The sequence below is a fragment of the Sus scrofa genome, chromosome 11, assembly GCF_000003025.6.
Source record: "Sus scrofa isolate TJ Tabasco breed Duroc chromosome 11, Sscrofa11.1, whole genome shotgun sequence".
Lineage (NCBI taxonomy): Eukaryota > Metazoa > Chordata > Mammalia > Artiodactyla > Suidae > Sus > Sus scrofa.
The window spans coordinates 25940006-25965055 of record NC_010453.5 but is presented as its reverse complement, the minus strand read 5'-3'; the positions used below and the strand labels follow the sequence as shown (position 1 = coordinate 25965055).

At 40.1% G+C, this 25050-nt stretch overlaps 2 protein-coding genes across 3 annotated transcripts in view; one reads left to right on the top strand and one right to left on the bottom strand.

Annotated features, from left to right (window-relative positions):
- The window catches only part of CNMD (chondromodulin), a 35582-nt gene extending 29718 nt beyond the window's left edge, over window positions 1–5864 (top strand). The window contains exon 7 of one of the 2 annotated variants that reach the window (XM_021065645.1): window positions 1285–5864. In XM_021065645.1, the coding sequence (XP_020921304.1) occupies window positions 1285–1497 (213 nt within the window). In that variant the 3' untranslated portion in view covers window positions 1498–5864. Of the gene's footprint in view, window positions 1–1281 lie in introns of both variants that reach the window. The other variant, XM_021065644.1, reaches the window with a different exon arrangement.
- Window positions 4391–25050, bottom strand: part of SUGT1 (SGT1 homolog, MIS12 kinetochore complex assembly cochaperone) — a 55224-nt gene continuing 34564 nt past the window's right edge. Inside the window, exons 12-13 of the mRNA XM_005668449.3 lie at window positions 23531–23712; window positions 4391–16569 (exon numbers count right to left, since the gene is read on the bottom strand). Coding sequence (XP_005668506.1) covers window positions 16468–16569; window positions 23531–23712 — 284 coding nt within the window. The 3' untranslated portion in view covers window positions 4391–16467. The remainder of the gene's footprint in view (window positions 16570–23530; window positions 23713–25050) is intronic.

The following is a 25050-nucleotide window of genomic DNA, read 5'->3' as shown; positions in this document are numbered from 1 at the left end:
CAGCCGTGAAAATGGAGTTCTGTAGGTGACTTCCACTTCCTCTGACGTGAAATATTTTAACAGCTGAGTTTCAAAATGGGCTCCCCATGTTAGCATCCAGGGTTCTTGGCTTCCTTAATCCATAGAAATTGGTAAGAGGCCAGACAGGAACATTCAGGAAAGGAAGGCTTTATTGGGGTGGTGGGGGAGGGGGCAGCTGCAACAGGACAGGGTGAAAATAGGCAACATGTTTCAATGCTTGTTTGCCCCTCCCCCCCGGGGGGGCGGATATAGGAGGTGTGTGCTGGTTCCTTATAAGGGGCGAGGGTAGGAGTGGGTCCAGCGGGTGGGCCAGAGGGATGGCTTAGGTGGTTTGCCCACCCCTTTGGCATTGGTGTGTGAGGGAGTCATGGCTAATACCCAGCTTTTGCTCTCAGCTTGCAGAGGTGGCAGGTGGTTTTTTAGCATCTTAGCCGTAATTTGCTCCAACTGCACATGCAGTTATTTTTAGTCCCTTACAGCCTCTTTATATTTTCTTGCTGGAGATGTTTGCCCAGGTGCAAGCACTGCAGCCACTGAGGCCAAGAATCCCAGGTTGTTTCACCCAGAGCCCTGGAAGCCATCACTGCCACAAGGGAGCTGGGTGCCGCAGCAGTGGCAGAAATGGTACCTTCAAATCATGGGGGTTTTTTGGTTTGTTTTTTTCCTCCCGGCCACACCTGAGGCGTATGGAAGTTCCCAGGCTGGGGTCAAATAGTTCAGCCAGAGCCACAGCCACAATCACAACCACAACCACACTGGATCTGAGCCACACCTGCAACCGACGACACAGCTTTCAGAAATGCTGGATCCTTAACCCACTGAGGCCGGGGACTGAACCTACAGGGCCACTGTCTCCAGTCCCTAGGCCATGACAGGAATTCCGTGTTTCTTCTTATTTAAATAAAGTTGAGGAGTTCCCGGGAAGCTCCATATGCCGCAGGAGCGGCCCAAGAAATGGCAAAAAAAAAAAAAGTTGAGTCACTATCAAGTGGTAACCATGGCTCGTTAAAGGCTTGGAGAAAACTTCACAATATGAAAACAAACAAAAACCCCTCCCTGCCCATGACAGATTAGGTAGGGTGGAAGTTCCTTGAAGTTAGCTGAAGTTAGCGCTTCTGAATAACAAGGTTTAAAGACTGAAACCCCCTACAGGAGATTATGCTGATTTCTTGTACCATTCAGGACCTTATTTAAAAACAATGTGCATCTCATTACAAAGAAAACACAAGTTTTTTTTTAACACTCTCTTTTATTTCGCAGCAGCAGGAAGGGGAAGGCATGACGTTCGACCCTCGACTGGATCATGAGGGCATCTGCTGTATAGAGTGCAGGCGGAGCTACACCCACTGCCAGAAGATCTGTGAGCCCCTGGGGGGCTATAATCCGTGGCCTTACAACTACCAAGGCTGCCGGTCAGCCTGCAGAGTCGTCATGCCGTGTAGCTGGTGGGTGGCCCGCATCTTGGGCATGGTGTGATGTCACTTCACCTACCAGGTACCATAAAGTAAGAATTCACTCCAGAGGCAACCAAAGTTTGAGGCATTGTGATGCTGAAGGGACCACAAGGTGTTTCATGGTCCACCCGAGCGATGTTATTTGAGACACTTAACAGAATATTGTCAACCGCTTTACAGAACTTTACTCAGAATTGCACGTGTACTGAAAGGGTAGTTTTAAGTCTAAAAAATACCATTATCCTTTTATTACTTGCTATTTTTTATTTGCTTTTCTTTGCCAGTAAGGCCTACCTATAAGAAAGACTTCCTTACCAAGCTTTTCTGGGATTATCATGAAATATTTACTTACAATTTGTCAAAGACCTCACCTGGACATTTGAGTTCCTTTTAAATCAAGTTACTGACTAAAACAACTGTTTTCTGTTGTTATTTGTACGGAATTCCTAATTGTTCTTAAACTTTATTGTTCTTTCCCAGTCCTGCAGATCTGCCCCCTGGGTTCCCAGATAAAGCACAAAAAAGGAAAACAAGACACATGATGAAATGCTTTATCTGTAGTATATGCTGGCATGTCATTAACAAGTGGCTGCCCTGTGAAGAGTCACCCTCAAGAAGAGAGCATCAGGATAAAGCAGGAAAACGTAGTTGAGGGTAAATCAGTCTTTGACATTCTGAAAACCAGGTCTTCCCACCCTTTCAATGTGGTCACTGGGCATGAAGAAGCAGAGTGATTTCTTTGTCGTACACATCAGGCTGCTGATGAACCAATTACCAGTAACTTCCTCTCCTAGTAACAGGGCTGGCAGTGCTGCTTGACAGATACTGCTGAGGAAGGGCTTATGTATAATGACATATAAACAATCTCAGGAACAAGTACTGTCTTTAGCAACTGCAATATTAGATCAGGAAGATGAGCAGGTACTTCATATTTTTGACATTTTAGTTTTGAATCTTATACTTTAAGAGAATGTCTCTAAGGAAAACAAAAAATTTTCCAAACACAGACTCAGAGAGATGAAAAGTCTTGACACCATGACACTCCCATAGTCTAAATACAGCTCAGTAATGTATATCTAGTGTTGCCAATTTAAGTCTGTAAAGTCATATAGAAATTTTTTTTTTGTCTTTTCTTTTAGGGCCACACCCGTGGCATATGGAAGTTCCCAGGCTAGGGGTCTACCTGGAGCTACTGCTGCCGGCCTACGCCACAGCCACAGCCACAACAGAAACAAGCCATGTCTGCAACCTACACACAGCTCACGACAACGCTGGATCCTTAACCCACTGAGCGAGGCCAAGGATCGAACCTGCAGCCTCATGGTTCCTAGTTGGGTGCATTTCTGCTGTGCCAAGACAGGAACTCCCATATGGAATTTTTAACTTAGTCGTCAGATGAACACTTGTGTGCCTATGTTTAATGTCATGTTCAGCAAGCTAGGTCTCTGGAGCAAAAAGGGCTGAAGGAAGAGACACAGTGAGTTACATGTCATGGTCACACTGTTTGCCAGCAGCAGCAACTTGCTGCAGTTGTAGATTTTACACATTTCGTCTTCAAAATGGTTCTCTAGTAACTACACAAGTGCCAAGCATTCTGCACACCATCCCCCATCTCGCCACCCAGCAACCTCTACTTGTTTCTAAAAATAAAAGGGGAAAAAAAAAATAGACTGAGTCAGTGACCCCACCACAGAAGAGCTTGTGTCTCACGAGGGCTAACTGGGATTGAGGACACCAGAGACCTTGACAAAGACGGGAGCACTCGGCTTCTTAGAGAAAGAGAATGCCTTCCACTGTGTCTTCTACGATGAGGAGTTAGCCGGGCGGTGAGAGAGGAAGGGCACTCGAGGCAGAGGGAGCAGTTCAAGTACAGGTGTGAAGGTGCGAGGTCCAAGCAGGGACACTGCCCTCGGGCTGAGGCGGAGGCAGTAGCAAGACAGAAACGTACTCATATTACATGTTCACTTGGAACTCACTTGGTGGAAAAGGAATAGGAAACCAATGAAAGGTTTCGGGCAAAGGGAGGGCTGGTAAAGGTTCCATTTTAGATGGATCACCTTGGTAGCCTGTCCACGTGAGAACTGAGGAGGTGCCAAACTCAGCAAGGAGGACAGCGTGTCGAAAGCGAAGGCAGGCTGCCTCTTGCAAAGGTGCTCCCTTTTCAAAGCACCAGAATTAGATGAAATATTACGCAGGTGGATAACTTACTTGATAATGGATAATGGAATTATGCTGTGTTAGGAGAAATCACTCAACACCCAGGGACATCACCTTAACAGAAAAAAATAAAATTGATGTTTTAAGAGCAGAGAGGAACCTGATATTGGATAATGACAAAATAGACTCAAATTGTGTTCAAGGAAGAAAACTACAGGTCTACTTTGAAAGAAAAAAAAACCAAGTGCACAAAGGAGGAACATTTGGCAATGGAAGAGAGGACACCGCATGATCCAAACCTCTCTCGAACCGGTCCTAATCCCTAGGTGACCTTTAACCAGGCCAGTCCAAAAGCTGCAAGTGCTGCCAGTTTAAGTGCTGCCCAGTCCGCTGTGCTGAACGTGGCTTGTCCTTTAATTCTCGGTGCTGGTACAGCCAAACCTTATGGACATGAGAGGTTCACTTTCAAGGTCCTACGGTCCTAGTTTGCCTCAGTCGTCTGAGATGTGATAGTCACTGTTGTGGCAACATGCGGAGAAAGTGAATTGTTCTTGCTGGGTTTCAGTCAGTATCTGTTATGTTCTAAGTTATATAAACATACCTCATTGAAATATGCCAACAAACTTCCATTCCAATTTGAAAAACTTGTTTTAACCTCATCCTTATACCTCCTTTCCCACCGCCAGCTCAAATAATCGTTGCCACTAAAAAAAGACACTAAACACATTCAGAATAATCACTTAACCCACTGGACAGTTGTTCTTACACCAGATTTTATTATACTCCGAAATACAAGCTACATGTTTACAAAATAGAAATTCCTTGTCTTAAGTGGGGTATTTAATTTTTATTTCTGTATAAGCTGAATATGCTAGCTTGTTTTATGAACATTCATTGTATAGAAATGGTCACAATTTTTAAAGTGAACTAATTTATTGAGGGGGAAAGAGAGCGCACTGACAAGAATCAACATGCATAGATATTCCTAGTAGCGCATGTGAACAGAAAGGTGTAAATCTGGGAGTCAATGCAAACTTGAGCGAAAACATTTTACAGGCAGAGTGAGTTTTGGTATCTATGAAAGAAAGCTGAACTTCTTTAAAAAGGGCTTTTGTACATATATGCATGCTCATATTTCATATGCATATACAGGTTTCACCTTGAAAAAGCCCAATATATTAGAATCAAATTTACAAAACAGTTAGTGTTGACTGACTGACAACAATAAAAGGACTCACCACAGGCTTTATTTAAACTGCTTATATTCAAAAGCAATCAATTTACATACAATTTTTAGGTTCTTACTGTGTAAAGGTAAGTGTATATACATGTGTATGTATGTATGTATACACACACACACATATACACACACACATTTACACATGTATGACCTAACCTAGCAAACAGCTGGTGCTATTTTCTAAGGTGTTTGGTTTACTGAACCTTTACCAAGTCTTAAATAGTTTTAAAATCACATATACAGGAGTCAGTGTTATTACATTTATAAGTTATCACCATGGAGTGATAAAAAATCAGTGATAGGTGTAAACAGCATACTCACAAGCTATAAATATAAGTCCCTAAGTTAAAACACCAAATTATTAAGAACTATTTGTTTTAAGAGGTATATACCACTAAGTTCCTCTGTGAGTTTATTGTCATATTCCTCTTCTATTTGTGTCTGCTGCTTTACAAAAATTCGCTTCATATCGAATTCCTATAATCGAATCAACCTGCTTTTTCTCATCTGTAATATGGCTACAAAAATTTTAATAGCAACAAATGAGATAGCTTAGAAGAAATAACCTCTATGTACTTTTTCTTGAAACTAGCACTATATTTACAAATTTACTTAAAGTAACTTTAAAAAAAACTCAACATGATTTCTGCAGCCTCCCGTCCTTCAGCCCTCCAAGGTGTGAATTATTTAATTACTAAAAATTTTCCTTTCAACTGCCTACACTCCTTTAATCTAGACTTTTAGCCATTTTTTTTTATAGTGAGCTTACTTTATACTGACATAGTCAAAGACCTGGAATAAACTTAGCAGGCATCAACTTCCTCTTAGCAGGACATAATGCTTTTGACGGCCAAGTGGTTTCCTTCTAATTAAAGCCATGTTCCTGCCTATTAGTTACTAGGGAACTACACAATTATGAAGTGGGAAAGATTTCCCCTCCATAAACATCTTCCTCACACACATTCTCTCGACCTAATCCACCAGCACCATAATTTGTAATATTCAGTCAGTGCCTATGTGTAATCAGGCAACACCCGACAACATTCCAGTTGCTTGAGAAGGAAGGGTGCCTCATCATAAGTCAGCACCAGGCTACTGCATCCATACTCCATGAACAGAGTATTCTAGGGTTCTCTGCTCAATTTCAGTAATCTCTCAGCAGTGATCAACTAGCATCTTGTTCCGAGATTTTCAATTTGCTTCATTTTGACTGAGAGAGGCTGTCTTTCATCATGGGCAGGACCATGCCGTTGTGCGGATTCGATCGGGGTATGGCAATGACCCTAAGGGCCTGCCGACAGAGGAACAAAAATAATCACTGAGCATCTCTCCTCTGCCTCTACGGCCATGGAAGAGGGAAACTTCTCAAAAGAACAAGACCCCAAGTAGCTTTTTACTTTCTTAAAAATTGTGGAAATAAGACGTCTGAGATGATTAGTGCTAGTAACCTCACTTAAATTCTGTCTCCTTTACGCCTTAAGATCAGGGTGTTTTAAGAGCAACGCCCCAGGTCACATACATCAAAATCACAGATTTACTGGGCCCGATCCCAAACCGACTAATTCAGAAACTCCGGAGGGAGGTGGAGAAAACCTACATTCTGAAAAACAAGCTTCCCAGGTGAGGGCTTCACCCTCAAGTTTGAGAACCACTGTATTATACATTATCATAGAAAATATCTTCCCAATGCTCTAATTTTTATAGTTGCCTGGTATTTGGGGCAACTGTTAGGAGATGAGTACAAAAGTTCTCTCACCAACTATCCGTGTGAGTTACGTTAAAGAACTCTTATGAAGGAAAAAAGCATGTGAGAATGCTCTCGAAAAAATGCATTCGTAAAACCAAAAGCTTAGACTAGACAGTACTTAAGATTTATTCCAGCTCTAAAATACTGACTTTGTTTCATGTCTCATGCAAATACATGTCTAGGGGAGTAATAGGTGCCAAAGATGCTTCTAGTCTTGGCAGATGGCCCATAAAAACATGCCTGCTGACCTGATTTAGACAGTTCTATTAAACACGAAATCCAGTCCCACACTTATTCTTAAATCCCTGTGCACAACCAGTCATTCTAATTGACTCAGTTTTTCTCATTATCTAGTCTGCTATAGCTATAGGAAATAGTTCTGCTAAACAAATAGAATAGGAAATAGTTCTGCTAAACAAAGATTACGCTAAAATGTGATGTTGCCTATAGTTTAGTATGTAAAAAGAACAGAAATAAAGTATTTCAAAAAAATACTGAAAGTGAGGGCTTCTCATATACCCAGTAAGTCATATGCCATCACGCAAATTCATTCACATCGATACCACCGGGTGTTCAGAACGGAAATTCCACTGCAAACATTGTTAGATTTATAAAGTAAATCTGATCCGATTCTATGTACATCTGATAAAAATTAAAAGCATTTTTAAAAAGAATGACAACTGGCCAAACTTCGACAGCACTGAGGATCACAGGTTTTGTATGAAGCTGGGAAAAGCGCTGGCCCGGCTACCATCATCTCCCCTGTGTTATATGCAAGGCCCTACCTGTTCTAGGCCCCGTTACCTCCCCTCACTCACTCTGCCCCAGCCCCGTAGCTTCCCCAGCATCCCTCAAACACAGCAGGACTCTACATCTGCTGTTCCTTCCGCCGGCAGTGCTCCTTCTCAAGCATCTTCACAGCTCCCTCCGCCGCCCTCAAGTCTGTATTCGAGCATCACCTGCTCACTGAATTCTCAATTGATCTCGGATCTCAAATTCCAACCACCTGTTGTCCTCTTTGCACATTTAGTTTTCTTTCTCAGCACTTGACATCACTTCACATGTACTCTGCTATTTCCCCCATAAGTTAGGCTCCACAAATGCAAGGATCTGTTCACCAGTGTCTCCCTAGAGCCCAGAACAGTGTCTGGCACATCCCTGGCACTCAATGTTGATGAATGATATCATAAACTATGTATTTTGTACTTATTTATATTGTTCTATATATCATTCTATTACCTATACTACAGTGAAAACCCATTCGAAGAAAAACACATATGGCTTTGACAGAAAAATCTCAAGGACATTAATATTGTTAAAAAAATCAAGTATAAAACCCTGATCAAAGAGGTTCAGTATCTCAGAATTTCTTTGGAGGTTTTCCAGAAAAAAAAATGTACTAGTAAGCAGTTCAAATTTCCACCTCCGGATGCTGGTATGCTTATACACTGCCTGACTCAACTCTTGGTTTTCAGACCTGTTCACATGCCCAGACCCATTCCTGGCTTTATAAAACTCTGGCCTCCTTTCCCCTACGAGTTTCTTGGGCTCAAAATTCCTTCCCAAAGGATGACTAACTGAATTAGAAAATAAAGTTCAGTCCCTTCTTTAAGGAAACACACATATTTTAGTTTTAAAACAGTTGTGGCAAAAAAAAGGAATCTGAAAATAGCGAAACAAAAAATACTTGAGTATTACACGGGTTTTAAAGTTATATAACTGCTATTCCCTCTAGTTATGAAGATAGCTGAAGAACAAATTAGATTTAGCTCTCCTGACCAGGGGTTAAAAATCTATTGAAAAATCACTGTTATCTATATTGATGAATAAATAATCAATTTCAAGGGCATGATATAAGCAACAAACTACAGTTTTAAAAACTAATTATGTAGTTTGGTGTAAGGTTAACACTTCTGATACCAAACACTTCTGATACGACGTGAAAAAGCACCCTGCTCTGCAGCCAAGATCCAAAAACAGTAACATAATCAAATAGGACACACAGGGTAAAACAGCTATCAAGCTACTAACCCTTAAACCAGTACAGCTCTGATGCATCATCCGTAAGGGACCTCCAAGACCCCAGCTGGGGTGGCAGTGAATTCCCGCGGATTTCACAAGACTATTCTAATGGGAGATACCTAAACAATGAAGAGAAGAAAATACAGAGAGTCTTCTGGGGAGCATTAACACCACCTGCCAAATTCTGAGGGCTCATTCTCTACACAGCAGCTCCAGCAGATAGAAAGTTGGAAGGCAGCCCCCAAAACCCTCACCAAAGAGGCTCAAATGATGCAAGAAATGAGTCAGCTGTAGTGACTCCCTAAAGAAAGAACAGATCAAACTCTCAAACATGCCTATGAGACACTGTGGTTTTGGTTTGACTCTTATCAAGGGATCTAATGGGTGTCTCAACCATAAGCAAATAACCCAACCCAACTGCTATGAAGCCAGCCACTGCCAGAGTAGCAGCACAAAATTAAACAGCTTTCCTGGAGGTGGCAGAGGAGCTCAGTTTTGACACATCAGTAGGAAACTGAAACTCTCTAGTTGGGTTGGAAGAAAAAATATACATAGGATATTCAGACAGACCAGAGGTCTGCAAACCCAAGACAAGAACAACATGCAATAGAGTCTTTATGTGACGCACAAAGCCTAAAATATTCACTACATTGCCCTTTATGGAAAAAAACATGCAAACCCTTAAATAGACTACTCTTGTGCGCCTGGAGCCTAGGTACACAGTGCAGCAGTGACAGATGAGGTTAAAAAACAAAAAAACCACCACCACCCCAAAAAAACACCCCCCCCAAAAACCTGAATGAGGCTGAATAATGACTGCCCTTGAATAGCAGCTAAAAATCAGAACTGGTACCTTCCTTTCAGGAATTCCACTACTCAACAGCACTGAGGAAAAAAATTAAGGACTTTATATTTATTGGTCACACACTCTGAGATGGGATTTAACTGTCTTCACAATCCTGACGCAATATTATCACCCAGTGTTAGAGATGAGAAAAAGGTTCAGAAGGGTTAAGTCACTTGTCCTCTCAAAAAACACCATTTATTAACACAGCAAAACTTGGAATTTAAGATTGCAGATTCATCTGTTGGTATCCTTTTTGCTATTATAAAACAGTTGCCTCTGTGGTACAGTCGAAATAAAAGAAATTGATCATTTTGCAACTAATAAATAGTAAAATGGTAAGCAGCAGTGCCAAGGAAATGCATTCAATCTCTTAGCATATTTCCTGACCATGGAGTTAAGCTAGCTAACTTAAGTGTTCAGCTGGTAGTCAAATGGGTCCCAGAAAAGGTCAAGGCTAGAGTACAATGACTGACAAAAAGTGGTAGCTGGGGGAGAACCCTGAACTTGAGTCCACAATACTTCTTGTTTCCCCACTGACTGTTTCAAGGGTGAGGGGAGGAGAACAGACTAATGAAATAAGTCTTGCAAACACAACTATTGGCTTCTCTACACTGATGGAAATAATAGGACAGAACTTGTGGTTTATAAGTAGTATGACTTTCTATAAACCCTGATAGTTTTATTCTGTCTTGAGATTTAAATGAAAATGGAATATCAGAGAACTTCTTAAGGGAAGTCCCTTAACATTCTACATAATAGTTTGTATCTTCTGGCACCACTACGCTTCATGATTCTTTTTAAAGTACTGCTGACAATACTTGCATATTGAGGCTCTGCCGAAGTAAATTAAAATAACTACTCATTCAAAATAAAAACTTCAGGAGTTCCCTGGTGGCTCAGCAGGTTACGGATCCAGTGTGGTCATGGCTGTGGCTCAGGCTGCTGCTCTGGCACAGGTTCCATGCCTGGCCTGGGAACATCTGCATGCCAAGGGCCTGGCCAAAAATGAAATAAAAGCTTTCCTACAAACTCTTATGGTCGCGCTGTAAATTTTTAAAATTATACTAACAATTTTTAACTAGCTGATATAATTTCCTCAGACACAATCCTCAATCTTGAAGGACTGAATTGAGAACAAAAAGGCTTTCTATAGGATTTAAACCTCTCAGCCTAAAAGCATATAAGATAATCTGACTTTAACATTAAGCACCGCTCTGTGCACTTTACACACACAGGTACACATACACTTGCGGCTGGACGTGTTTCTGAATTCAGATTGTGAATTCAGCACACAATACAGGTATACTATCTACTGTGTAACAATCTCAGAAGGATTTGTGGTAGCATTCTGTTAATATTTTCGCAGCAAAATATAACACTATTCATATTGTAAATACAGGACTTTTTTTTTTTTAACCAGAGTCATACACATACACACAAATTTAGTTTTTAGGGCTATCTGAATTAGGATTAAGTAACTGTAGAATGGTATCAACTCGTGCAACACATAAAAGCCCATGAGGTTGATGTTACTGTCCCCATTTCAAAGATAGGAAAACTGAGACACAGAGACATGAAGTACCTGCCCACTGTCACACAGCTAGTCAGCGGTGCACTCACGATTTGACCTCAAGCAGGCTGTCTTCAGAGCCCATGCATTTAACCACTATGCAGTACTCACTGACTTTTAACGCATTTCACAGTGCATCACGCGCACAGTAACGGTCTGCCAATTAGAGCTTTTGTAGTTGCACAGGGTGGTTTTTAAAAGCTTATACACAGGTCTTGAAGATTATTTCCCTAACTCCTTTTTGATAAATTAAAAATTACTTTTGAGCCAAGAGTACTGTTTCTGAAACATCTTTTTGTATAACTGAATTCTATAATCATTCAAGAGAAAGTCAGTCAGATATGTATGAGAAGTCTCAATGCAAAAATGAGAATTAAAAATTCAAATTTGGGAGTTCCCGCTATAGTACAAGTACGTTAAGAATCCAACTGCAGCGGTCTGGGTTGCTGCAGTGACTCGGGTTCAATCCCCGGCCTGGGGCAGTGCGTTAAAGGATCTACGGTTGCGGTAGTGTAGATCACAGCTGTGGCTCAGATTCAATCCCTAGCCTGGGAGCTTCCACATACTGCAGGAGCAGGCACAGAAGAAAAAAAAAATTCCAATTTGGAGGCACAGCAAAGGCAATATTTACAAGACTTCACACTCTCCAGAATTCAGAATATATATAAAATGCTCACATGACTGGCATAAAGGAAATAACCTAAATCATTCTAATTTTGTTGAATTAATCAGTGATACACTGATCCCAATACACGTATCTAAATAGGAAATAACCTTGAAACAATCTTAACATTTGAATAATGAAAACTAGTGTGAGAGTTCCTAACTTAAAGAATAATTTTGGAGGTCCCATTGTGGCTCAGCAGTAAGGAATCTGACTAGTACCCATGAGGTCACAGGTTCGACCCCTGTCCCTGCTCAGTAGGTTAAGGATCCAGCATTGCTGCGAGCTACAGTGTTGGTTGCAGACTGGCTCAGATTAGGCGTTGCTAAGGCTGTGATGTAAGGCCAGCAGCTGCTGCTTCAATTCAACCCTTAGCCTGGGAACTTCTGTATGTGGTGGGAAGTTCAAAAAAAGAATAATCAGCACGATGGGCCTGCTAGTCTTCTCACGCCTATGACAATTTTCAGTGTATCTTGTTTCTCTTTAATTATCTGGATTTGAGAAAAACAAAATCTTCAACGCACATCAAGACTACCTGGTTGTATTACCTTCCATAAGAGGCAATAGATTTGGATTGCTAATAACCTTTTCTACTTAAGAAACTGATACTACTCTTATCTTTAAGAAATCTACTGCCCAGCTCATGTACAGGCACTGAAAAATTCAACTTGCACATTCTCTGCCTGTCAACTAATTTATTAATAAAAATCATTCATTGTCCACCCAATTCATTCACAATTGTTAAAAGCAGGGGAACTAAAGTGGGACAGGCCTCAGTTCAAGTCCCAGCTCCATCACTTATCAGTGAGTAAACAGGGCAAAGAACTTCACTTGGGCCTCATTCTTCTGATCTGAAAAGAGTAGCTACTAGCACTTCACAGGCTGTTAGAAATGAGATAGCACATATAAAGCACTCTGTGACACCTGGCCCACAAAAAGTACTAGTACTACTGCTACTGCCTGCATAGGTTAGCCATGTGTATGATTTTGGCTGATTTGGGGTTGTGGGGGAGGGGGTAAGATACTGAGGGAGGAAGAAAGACTAAGAGTTAAATTAATTTCAGAAGCAATTACGAGGGTGGCCCCAAAGAGTAACACTTTTGAGTACATCAATACCTCCAATTTACCCACAACTTCTCAAACTGCTCCAAAATAAAATCTCTCGGGTGTGTGTAAAATGATCTTACAATAGAAAAGGCACAGCTGGGAGACAAAAGAAACCAGACCAATGCTGATGATCCCTCTCATTTAAAACTACACATAACCCTTGCTGGAACAAAAACCATTATTTTGTCCTTCAGCTTTTAGTATTTCTTCCTTGGTTCCTCCGAGGCAGAAAGAACTGATATATTCCTATGGGGCTAAAACAGCGAGTAAGAGTATAAAGGTAAATTTCTTTACAGTCACAACACCCAGAAATGTTCTACCTATTTTTGGAAATGTCAGTAATAGCTACAAGTCAGAGAGATGCACGCGAACCTGGACAAGGACGATCCCAATAAAATTCAAGTGCACCAGGCAGATCAGACGGTCAATTAATAGGCAATACTGCTCTCGGCCTGCGATGTGTCTCTCAGATCAATGACCTAATCTCATATGTAGATAATTAGGGAAGAAGAAAAGGAAGGTAAAATGGGAAAGGACAGCCAAAATACATTTCAGGACTAAACTATTAAAATTTCTATCTAGACTGTTCATAATAGCATAGTGACATACCCTCACTTTAAATGTTTATTTGAAATTTATCTAAAAAATGTATCTAGGACAGGTCAATTATTTTCTCCCTTGTCCTATATAGTTAGCCTGCTAAGATAAAGTAAGTTTTTTTCCAGGCTCAGAGAGACAACAGCAACGATTCGATGTTCTGCAGTCAGTGAACACCACAGATCAAAAAAATGAAAATGCTGGGGGGAGAACCGTACTTACCAGTGCAACCTATCCTTTTTCTCTACTCCACAGAAAGACAGAGAAAACAGACTTTTTTTTTAAGTGACCAATAACTGCCCATGTTGAAGACTGAACTTGCTAGTGTGTAAGCAACTCTCAACAGGTGAGGACACATACCAGAAAATTACCAATACTGACCCGGGTGTTTCAAACCTGTGGTACAGCGATCTAAAGAGATTACTTCAAAGCAGAATTCAAAGAAGCAGATTATCCCATTCAAGATTCCCAGAATTCATCAAGGTGCAAATAATTATAGAAATCGGGAGAACAGATGAAGAACTTAAGATTAAGGGAAAAAACGTATTCCCAGACTAACCCTCAAAAAGCAAAATGATTACTGAGGAAAAAAGTACCTTCTGAAGAAATAAGAGCAGCTAGAGCACCAGAAGAACCAAAATTTGAGAACTGAAAATGGAGTCTGGAAAATGAGACCAATTAATAGCTCAGCTGAGATAGCAGAAAATAAGGATAAAAGTTAAGAGGCTAAAAATGGCGTTTTTTCCATTTCTGGAGGCTTACAAATTTTCCTTGTCCAGAATGGTAAAAGAAAAAGAGAAGCAGTATTTTAGGGCAAGCAATCTAACCTACTTCTCAAAATTCCCTTCTTCACCCATAAATCTATTGTATTTAGACTAAGTAACACTGTACATACCACAGTCACATATATTAGGAATTCCATCTGACTGAGCAAAATCCTGAATCCCGCAACTTCCAGGAAATCTAACCAACAGATAAACACTCTTTAGAAAAATGTATCCTTTAAAAGACAAGCAAAACTAGTACTAGAACCTAAAAAAAAAAAAAAAAAGACCAACTTCTTTTATAATAGTATTATCTTTAAAAAAAAAAAAAAAAAAAAAAACAATAGCTGCAAGCACAGCAAATTCCTGGGCCAGGGATCAAACCCTCACCACAATAGTGACAAGACCAAATCCTTAACCATTAGGCCACCAGGGAATTCTCTAATAGTATCAATCTAAAGAAAGAAAAAAGTTGCTTTTAAGTGGCAAAAATGTTTCCTTACTTAGAATCATGAACTTTTAAACTTTAAGACCCTACAGACTATTTAGGGATAAAGGAACTAAGACAAGAGGAAGGTTATAAACCTGTAGAAGATTTGAGAGCTAGTGGGTGGCAGAGACCTGCTAGAGGCAGAGTCTTGTCTCCGAGGTGGCACTACAGGCCCCCGACTCATCGCCTCGGTAGCAGGAGCCTCCCCACCCCTGAGAACAAATGATAATTTAACATGCGGAATCACGATCTTGTTTCCTTAGGAGACAACTTCATAAATTCATACAGGCAAGACCTTAATTTTGCCTTTCCCTTCCGTGTTCAAGAACCCAAAACAGTAGCCTGTAGCTCTAAGTGGGCAGAAGGACAAGTGAAAACCCCCCACATGCATAAACAAAGCTGTACCAGCAGGTTTGGGGCATGGTCTGGAAGCACCCCACCACTTTCCTTATGAACTCCCTTACGCTTCAGGTCATGACCAGAAGGAAGGGGCTGAATTCCCATTCTTTTTGGAGGTAGAAATGCTGGCTGATCTGCCTACCATTTTACCCAATCCTCAGCTGTGGGTAGCGAGTACTGCCTTGCCACAAAATGTTAGTGAGACCCAAGAGACACCAACCTCCAGGGCATCACGGTTCAGAAACTATGATGAAAAACAAATCAGACCTACAGGTCACCCATGGTCTTTGCTTTGTAACAGCTTAGGCTGCCAAGAATTTCAATCATGTAACACTTCTTTTATACCTCAAAACTGTGTAATTAAGTTCATCATTCAACCATTCCGTAATTCCTTCATGAATGTTAATTTCCTCTCTCTGCAAGATTATAAACTCTTTGAAGTTAATGATGTCTTTTAGTTTTTGTATTCCCACGGTATCTATTTATTCTAGAAACAGAATAGATACTAAATATATACATATTAATTTACTCTCTCAGCAGCTGCCCTAAACCACCATACCCAAAGTAACCATGGGGATGTGAGATGAGAGATTTTCTAATAAAGAAAACAAAAATAAAAACACCGCAAAAACCAAACCAAACCACCAGTGCTGTAATTTCACGAATCCTGCCGCGGCAAAAGCAGTGAAGAAGAGTTGGCCTTTCCTAAATTACTGTTTGCCTCAGCTTCACAGATTAGCCTTCAATATAGCTAAACTTGCAGCATGATAAACTCAGCTGTCAGTGTCTTATACAGAATTTGAAAGGTAAAGGCCAAAATTCTCAGTGCAATTACAAATATTTCCCATAAAAGTAATCAAATGGGAATTCCCTGTGATAAATAATTTTTCCAAGTTTTCATTAAAAACTTAAGAAAAAGGTAAATAAACCAAACTTCTTCATAGAAAAATTGTATTTACAACTCCATTCAAAAGCAGTTTTTAAAAGCAAACAATGTAACACTGAAATTGAAAAAAATCTACGCTCACCCAAAGTTGCCACGTCTAATAAATTATTAGCAGAATACTGCATCAAAAATAAGGCAATAACCCAAGATAGCCCACTAACAATTTTTCCACTCCCACAACTAGGTAGAATTAATCTATCTAGTAGCAAATGATACTTCATTCCATTTCAGCATATGTGAAATCCTTAAGGACAGAAGCAATGATTTCATTCTTCGTTAGTCTCTTAGAACACTTGAAGGAAAATAATTTCTAAAGCACAAAGAGGTAAAGAGGTATAATCTTTAAAAGATGTATTCAGTGTTCGAAATTCAAGAAAGCAATATTAATACACAATGGGCATTAGGTGAATATATGCAATACAGTGATAGCAAATTAATTTATTTAGTACTTTTTCCATTCCATATCATCAGGAGGATTGATTTCAACTTTCCTTTTACCTACATCAGACCAGTTGGTACTCAAAACTGTACCACCAGACTCCATCTGCAATAAGAAACAAAAACAAATTAATTCTTGGACCATATAATCAAAACAGAGTATTTTTCTAAAACTGTTCCAAGCATAGAGTCTCAAATATAAGCTTTGTTTGGCTCAATATACACTGATAATATTTTGATTTAATCTTAGGCTTTCCAGGTAAGTTACTATGTTTTATAAAATCTGAAAAGGAAACTCTAGTTAGGTAGGAGCACCACCTCTTCTGCTAATCAGCACAGAAATATTTGTGGAAATACTACCTTCAGATCAAAATAAAATTGGCTCTGAAAGACAATGATGATATAATCTTTTTGCTGATAGTAAAGACTAAGCAAAGTAAACTCGTTTCTAGTTGGACAGAAATTCAAGAGCCCCTTAAGGTTCTCTGTCAAATATATGAAAGTGTATGCTAGAATTATTTTTAAATCAAGGTACACATACATAGAGATATAAAAAATCAGTGTCTCGGTGAAGAAAGAACTACTATATATTTGGTACCCACTGAATGTCACACTTCCCAACAAGCCTAGCACATTCATAAACACATTTATTTAAAAAATAAAGTTCTGGGAGTTCCTGTTGTGGCTCAGTGGTGAACGACTCCAACTAGGAACCATGAGGTTGCGGGTTCGATCCCTGGCCATGCTCAGTGGGTTAAGGATCTAGCGTTGCCGTGAGCTGTGGTGTAGGTCGCAGACGTGGCTCGGATCCCGCATTGCGGTGGCTCTGGCGTAAGCTGGTGGCTACAGCTCTGATTAGACCCCTAGCCTGGGAACCTCCATATGCCGTGGGAGTGGCCCTAGAAAAGGCAAAAAGACAAAAATAAATTTAAAAAATTAAAAAAAAAATAAAGTTCTGGATAGCTGTTATCCTAATGCAATAAAAATGCATTGATTCAGATCACAGGAAAGAACAGTGAACTATTAAAATCTAAACACTTAAAAATAACCAGCTGTTACTGTTGGATGCATAAAGTTACATACACTACTATTATACTGGAACCTCAAAATAACCCCAATACCCCACACGCTCTGCCAAGTTCCCATATGTGGGTTCCTTTGCATGGGATGCTCTTCTCCATCCCAGTTTTTATATCTTTAGTTATCTTCCAAACATGACACGTCTCCATCTCTCTGTGGCCTTCTTTGACCCTAGTCAGGACTTCATCTGCTCTTATAAGGTTTGTCTTCCGTGTGCAGAATTACCATTAATATAACATGGGTGATGTTGCACTGTTAAAATTTTAAGGATCTGCCTTCTTATGCCTGCTCCCCACTCTTGGCTCCAAATTAAAGCTGAGAGCTCCTAAAAGGCAAGGAGCATTTTTACAACCATTTAACATGCTGGCTCCAAGGGCAGAGGCCTGGCACACAGTAGGCTTCAAACAAAATGTTGATGGGACATTTTATATAACAGACTACTTCTATAATCAACTATAAAATGGGACAAGTTTATAGAATAAGCTACTTCTAAGAGAACTGAAGGAAGCAGATTTATCATCCGATCATATTCGCTAGTGACTTTTTCCTCTCTTACAGACTGCAGTGCAACTGAGCATTTCTCTGATTATCTTGCATGTGTTGGTCACTTTGCCCAATTAAACCAAGAGATCACAGATGAGACCATCTGTTAGGCATACCTTGTTATATTGTACGTTACTGCAGATGCTGTATTTTTTTTTTGGGCCATGCCCACAGCACACAGAAGGATTCAACGGGGTCAGGTTGCACCTGTGCCACAGCAGCAACCCAAGCTACCGCAGTGACAACACTGGATCCTAACCCACTGTGACACAGGAGAACTCCAGATTTCGATTTTTTTTTTTTTAACAAATTGAAGGTTTGTGGCAACCCTGCATCGAGTGAGTCTACGGACATCATTTTTTTCCAAGAGCATTTACTCACTTCATGTTTCTGTCATATTTTGATAATTCTTATAACATTTCAAACTTTTTCATTGTTCCTACATTTGTTTCAGGAATCTTTTATCAGTGATTTTTTTTGGGGCGGGGGTCTTTTTGCCATTTCCTTGGGCTGCTCCCACAGCTGGAGGTTCCCAGGCTAAGGGTCTAAATAGGAGCTGTAGCCAGTGGCCTACGCCAGAGCCCAGCAACGCGGGATCCGAGACAAGTCTGCAACCTACACCACAGCTTACGGCAACGCCGGAACCCCAACCCACTGAGCAAGGGCAGGGATCGAACCCGCAACCTCATGGTTCCTAGTTGGATTTGTTAACCACTAAGCCATGACGGGAACTCCCTATCAATGATCTTTGATGTTACTATTTCAAGATGACAACTTGCTAAATATTCAGATGATAAAGTTAGCATATTTTAGCAATAAAGTATTTTTTAATTAGTACATGCTTTTTAAATACATACTACAGTATAGTACAAACATAACTTTCATATGCACTGGGAAACCAAAATAAGCGTGACTCACTTTATTGCAAAATTTGCTTTATGATGATGGTCTAGAACTGAACCCACAGTTCTCTGAGGTATGCCTGCATTCCCCATTCCCTTGGTATGTTCCGGGTCAATGCTGCCAAACAGACGGCTTAGTGGCTTATTTGATGGGTGTGTACGGTTCAATTAAAATTAGCCAAGTTTCTGTATGAAAATGGATACAGGTTCTATAATACATCTTTGAAATTTCACACTGTTCTGTCCAGCAAGCTCTTAAAAGTCAATACTGAAACTGGTTCTTCTGAAGGCGTTAAGGAAACATACTTTTTCCTTTTCTCCCCACTAAGTACAACTAAAAGCTTTGGGCATTATATAATTAACAAACAAAAGAAGACTCTAAAAGGAGAAGGGAAGAGGACAAATGAGCTAGGGATCCAAGAAACGACATGGTGCTAAATTCTCTTTTGCCTCCTTTTTCTGACAACGGGAACTGGAGAAGCTGGAAATGCCAAAGGGCACAAACAAAAAAAGACCAACAAAGCCTGATATCTCTAGCCCAAGGACAAAGACAGATTTATGTTGTTCTAAAGAAAACTTTCAGTCAATAACCACTCTAGCTAAATGCCACAGAAACAACTGGCTCCATCCCCAAGCAGGCCAGTGAAGAGCCAGCCTAGACTGCCACTCACGCTAGGCTGTGGAGAACCAGCCTTCTTCTCTGCTGCCTGTGGTGTCAGTGGAGAGACCACATGGGGAGCCGCAACGGCTACATTAACAAGCAGATGCCTTGGGGTGTCTGTGGAGGCAGAGCAGGGTACCTAGATTGCTAACTCCACCTGGCTAGAGTGAAGCAGTGACTTCCCTTCCTCTGCTGGAGGGGACATCAGAGAAAGCCATCTCCAGCAGATGGTTTAAGTAAGGTCCAGTCTCATAACATGAAAATGTCCAGGTTTCAACTGAATACCACTTGGCACTGGTGAAAAACACCAAGAATGAGGAAGATTTCAGATTATATTTTTTAAAAGAGAAGACAATCAACAGAATGCTAACATAGATATGGCAGAGATGTTAGAATTATCCAAGTTTTTAAGCAGTCATGGCAAAAATTCAACAAGAATTATGAATTAGCTTTAAAAAAATAACCAGAAACCCCCAGTAAACAAAAGATATAAGAAGAACCAAATGGAAAGTTCGAAAATTGAAAAATACAACAGAAAGTTCGGTGGATGGGCTCAAGAGAAGACAAGAGAGAACAGAGAAAATCAGTGAACTGGAAAACAGAACAATATAAACCACCTAATATGAAAATAAAGAGAGAAAATAGAGATAAAACGAAGAGAGTCCTGCGGATGTTCTACCCTAGCAAAATATCATACATTTGTGTCATGGGTTCCAAGAAGAAAACAAAGAAGGTAGGACGGAAAAAGCACTCGATGATATAATGAATGAAAATATCCCAAATTTGGCAAAAGAAATAAACCTACAGATTCAAGAAACTCAGTAAATCCCAATCAGTAAAAATCCAAAGAAACCCTTGCCAGGGCAGAGACTCTGTCATGGACAGATCTACCCTGAAAGAATGCCCAAAGGAAGTTCTCCAAACAGAAAAGAAGCAAAAAAATGGAACTTTGAAAGTTAGAAAGGAAGAAAGGCTGCCACATGGATAAATACAATAGAGTTTGCTTTTTCTCTTAAGTTTTCTAAATTATGTCTGACAGTGTTCCTATCGTGGCTCAGCGAGTTAAGAACTGGACATGAGTTAAGAATCCGACATAGTGTTCATGAGGATGCAGGTTCGATCCCTGGCCTTGATCAGTGGGGTTAAGGATCCAGCAGTGCCACAAGCTCCAGTGCAAGTCACAGGTGCGGCCCAGATCCAGTGCTGCTATGGCTGTGGTGTAGGCTAGCAGCTGCAGCTCCGACTGGACTCCTAGCCTGGGAACTTCCATGTGCTACAGGTGTGGCTATAGAAAAGAAAAAGAAAAAGAAAAAAAAATATGATTGATGGCTGAATGAAAATTAATACATTGTATAATGTGGTTTCTAAATGTATGTAGAGGAAATACTCAAGAAAATTACATTATAAATTAGAAACGATAAAGAAAGATAAGGTTTCTGTATGTCGCTCAGTGTCCAAAAAATGGACACCAGTAGACAATACAATAAGCTATGTATAATATACCTGCTACAAAATCCACAGCAACCACTAAAAATGCTACGCCAAGAAGATACACTAAAACACACTACAGATAAAAGAAGAGGAAATTCTAAAAAATGTTCAAAATACCCACAGGAAGGCAGGAAAAACAAAAACAAACAAAACACACATGGTAGAAGGAAGTCCTGATGCACCGATCATTACCTTACCTGTAAGTGGTCCAAATGTATCAATTAAAAGACAGATTAGCAAATTAAAGAAATATGACCCAACTACATGCTGTCTAAAAATTATCAGAGCTAGAGAAAGACATTATATAATGATAAAAAGGTCGATCCACCATGAAAACACAGCAATCAACAGAGCTGCTAAATATGCGAAGCAAAAATTGACAAAGCTTAAAGGAGAAATCAATAAATCCAGGATCATAGTGGAGACCCTCTCTCAACAATCAATAGAACAGTAAGACAGAATCAAGACTATAAAAGAATTCAACAAGAATATCAATCAACAAGCTCTAATGGACATTTATAGAACATTCCATTCAACAACAGCAGAATATATATTCTCTTCAAGTGGAATATATACTTAGGATAGGAAGTCTCGACGGAAATCAAAACATATACTAAACTGAATAAAAATGGAAATATAAAATCAAAATTTGTGGGAGACAGCTAAATTTCCTCTGAGATGGAAATTTACAGCATAAAGACAATATAACAGAAAAAAGAAAGACATTTCTCCAAAGAAGAAAGACGGCTAAAAAGCACATGAAAAGATGCTCAACATCATTAATTACTAGAGAAATGCCAATCAAACTACAAGGAGGTATCACCTCACAGCAATCAGAATGACCATCATCAAAAAGTCTACAAACAATAAGCTTTCCTGCTGTGGCAGAGCAGGTTAAGGATCTGGCACTGCCGCAGCTGTGGCATAGGTCACAGCCATATGCCCAGCAACTTCCATATGCCCCAGGTGTGGCTGAAAACAAAAAGAAAAAAAAAAAAGTCTACAAACAATAAATGCCGGAGAGGATATGGAGAAAAGGGAGCCCAAACCCACCTATACTGTTGAGTATGTGGTATGTATACACAGTGGAATATTACTCAGCTATAAAAAAGAAGGAAACAATGCCATTTGCAGCAACATGGATGGACCCAGAAATGATCAGACTAAGTAGAGTAAGTCAGAAAGAAAAAGACAAATCATATGAGATCACTATACACGGAATCTAATGAAAAATGATATAAAAGAACCTACCAAAGAGACTCGAAGAGAAATCAAATTTATGGCTACCAAAGGGGAAACGTTGTGGGGTGAAATAAATTAGGGACTTGGGACCGAAATATGCACACAACGACATATAAAATGGATAGGTAACAAGAACCTACATATAGCACAGGGTAACCAACTCAAAACTGTGATGTTTCCAGAGCTAGTAAAAGTCAAATAAATATACCTTTAAGCAAAATCTACACAGTTCTACAGTGATGACATGTCATTAAAACCTCAGAACTTGAGGCCTAATTCAGGTGGTATTCATGCCCTGGCAAAAAGCCTGAATTTTCTTAATCAACAGAGAAATTATTAACAAACCAATGAATAACTAATATTTACCTCCTACTTGCCAAACTGTTCTGGAAGTTTCCCTTCTATATTTTTCATCTCTGACATTGAGATTATATGTGATTCTGGCTCACTGAGAACTCATCAGCTACTGTGATAAATCCAACTAGAATAATTCCATATCACCCACTGTAACCCTGGTATTTTTTTTTCTTGTTTTTGGCCGCACCTGTGGCACATGAAAGTTCCTGGGCCAGGGACTGAATCCAAGCCACAGCTGCAACCTACGCTGCAGCTGCAACACCAGACCTTAACCCACTGTGCCACAGCAGGAACTCCAAGTTCTAACTCACTGATGAAAAAATTTATTTGGAATACATCACTTGTTTTATCTCGTCCAGAAGCTCTCAACTTCCTCAATAATTATTCTAAGTTTAGAGTAAGAAGAAATACTCAGACAAAGCCCAGTCAAAAGGAACTCCCAGAGTTCCCGTTGTGGCACAGTGGAAATGAATCCGAACGAGGATGCAGGTTCGATCCCCTGGCCTGCTCAGTGGGTCAGGCATCTAGCGATGTGGTGTAGGTCATAGACATGGCTTGCTGTGCCTGTGCACAGGCTTGCAGCTGCAGCTCTGATGTGACCCCTAGCCCGGAACATCCAATTAGCCACAAATTTGGTCTGAAAAAGCAAAAAAAAAAAAAAAAAAAAAAAAAAAAAAAAAAAACTCCCAACTACAGTACATGCAATCTGATCTCAAGTTATATACTTATCACTTTTTTTAATTTCTGAAATTTACTAGCATAAAAGAATCTCTTAACGTTTATGTTCTTACAAATGATTTGTTCATGGCACGTTTCACTTCATCAGAACCATCTGAATAGATCTGCTGAAATAATTTGTTTAAAGCTGCATCTCCCTCCAACTTCTCATTCTTTTCTTCTTCTTTGATCTCACCAACCAATTTATCCCAATTTCTTGTGTAATGAGATGATGATGGATATAGGTTTTTTACATCTATGGAGTAAAAACAGACAGAAGTAATTAATTAACACATGTTGATTATGTTAAGAATATGTAAACCCTGTGACCATGGTGAAATCTTCCTTTTTTTTTCGGTCTTTTTGCCATTTCTTGGGCCACTTCTGTGGCACACGGAGGTTCCCAGGCTAGTGGTCAAACCAGAGCTGTAGCTGCCACAGCAACACGGGATCCGAGCAGCATCTGCGACCTATACCACAGCTCGGGGCAATGCTGGATCCTTAATCCACTGAGCGAGGCCAGGGATCAAACCCACAAACTCATGGTTCTTCGTCGGATTTGTTAACCACTGAGCCAGGACGGGAACGCCCATGGTGAAATCTAAGCCCATGGTTTAAGTCACTGAATTTCACATTTGTAATAAATGTCTTTCTGATACATATGTCAATAATTAAATAAAGTATAAACTTCTGGAGCATTATGCAAATTAGATTAAAAAACAGACCCTTCATGTTAATTACAATAACAGGAGAAACTGGGTGAGAAACATACAGAACTTTCGTGTTCACAGAAAAGTTGCAAATAGAGTGGCAAACAATTCTAAACATAGTAATTTTGTAAAAAGATGTTCTCATGAAGAAATTAAACAGAGGAGTCGGGTTCAGTGGTAACAAACCCAACTAGTATCCATGAGGACATGGGCTCGATCCCTAGCCTCACTCACTGGGTCAAGGATCTGGCGTTGCCATGAGCTGAGATGCAGATGCAGCTCAGATCTGGCACTGCTGTGGTGTGGGCTGTCAGCGGCAGCTCCTTGGCACTTAGCCTGGGAATTTCCATATGCCTCGGGTGTGGCCCTAAAAAGACACACACACACATACACACACCCCCAAGAAAAGAAGAAGAAGAAAAGAAATTAAACAGAATTTTAGTGTATGTTAAAAACGTGGATTCTTCTGAGATACTTCCATCTTTCAGAGTAGAAATAAACTGACAATAGTGCCATGCTACTTGACACTGTCATGCCCTTTGACAGGGAGGTAAAATTCCATCCCCTCCCCACATTAAAAATACTACATTACTTCAACAGGAGATAAAAAAGAATTCCTGAATGTTGAAAAATACTGCACGTGATGATCTAGACTTCAATGTCATGTCACACATACACAGAAAATAATGTTTGTGGGGTGTACTGGGATAAACAGAGGCTGTCTGCAATGAGACAATGAGCCCAGGGGCTTGGGGCACTGTCAAGGCTGCCTCAAAGACCAAGGGAATCAGGATTCTGGCATGCAAATAATTAAAAATTAACTAACCAGGTTACCGAAGAACTGTAAGAGCAGTTCTGTTCACTAGTTGACGGAAAGATACTAT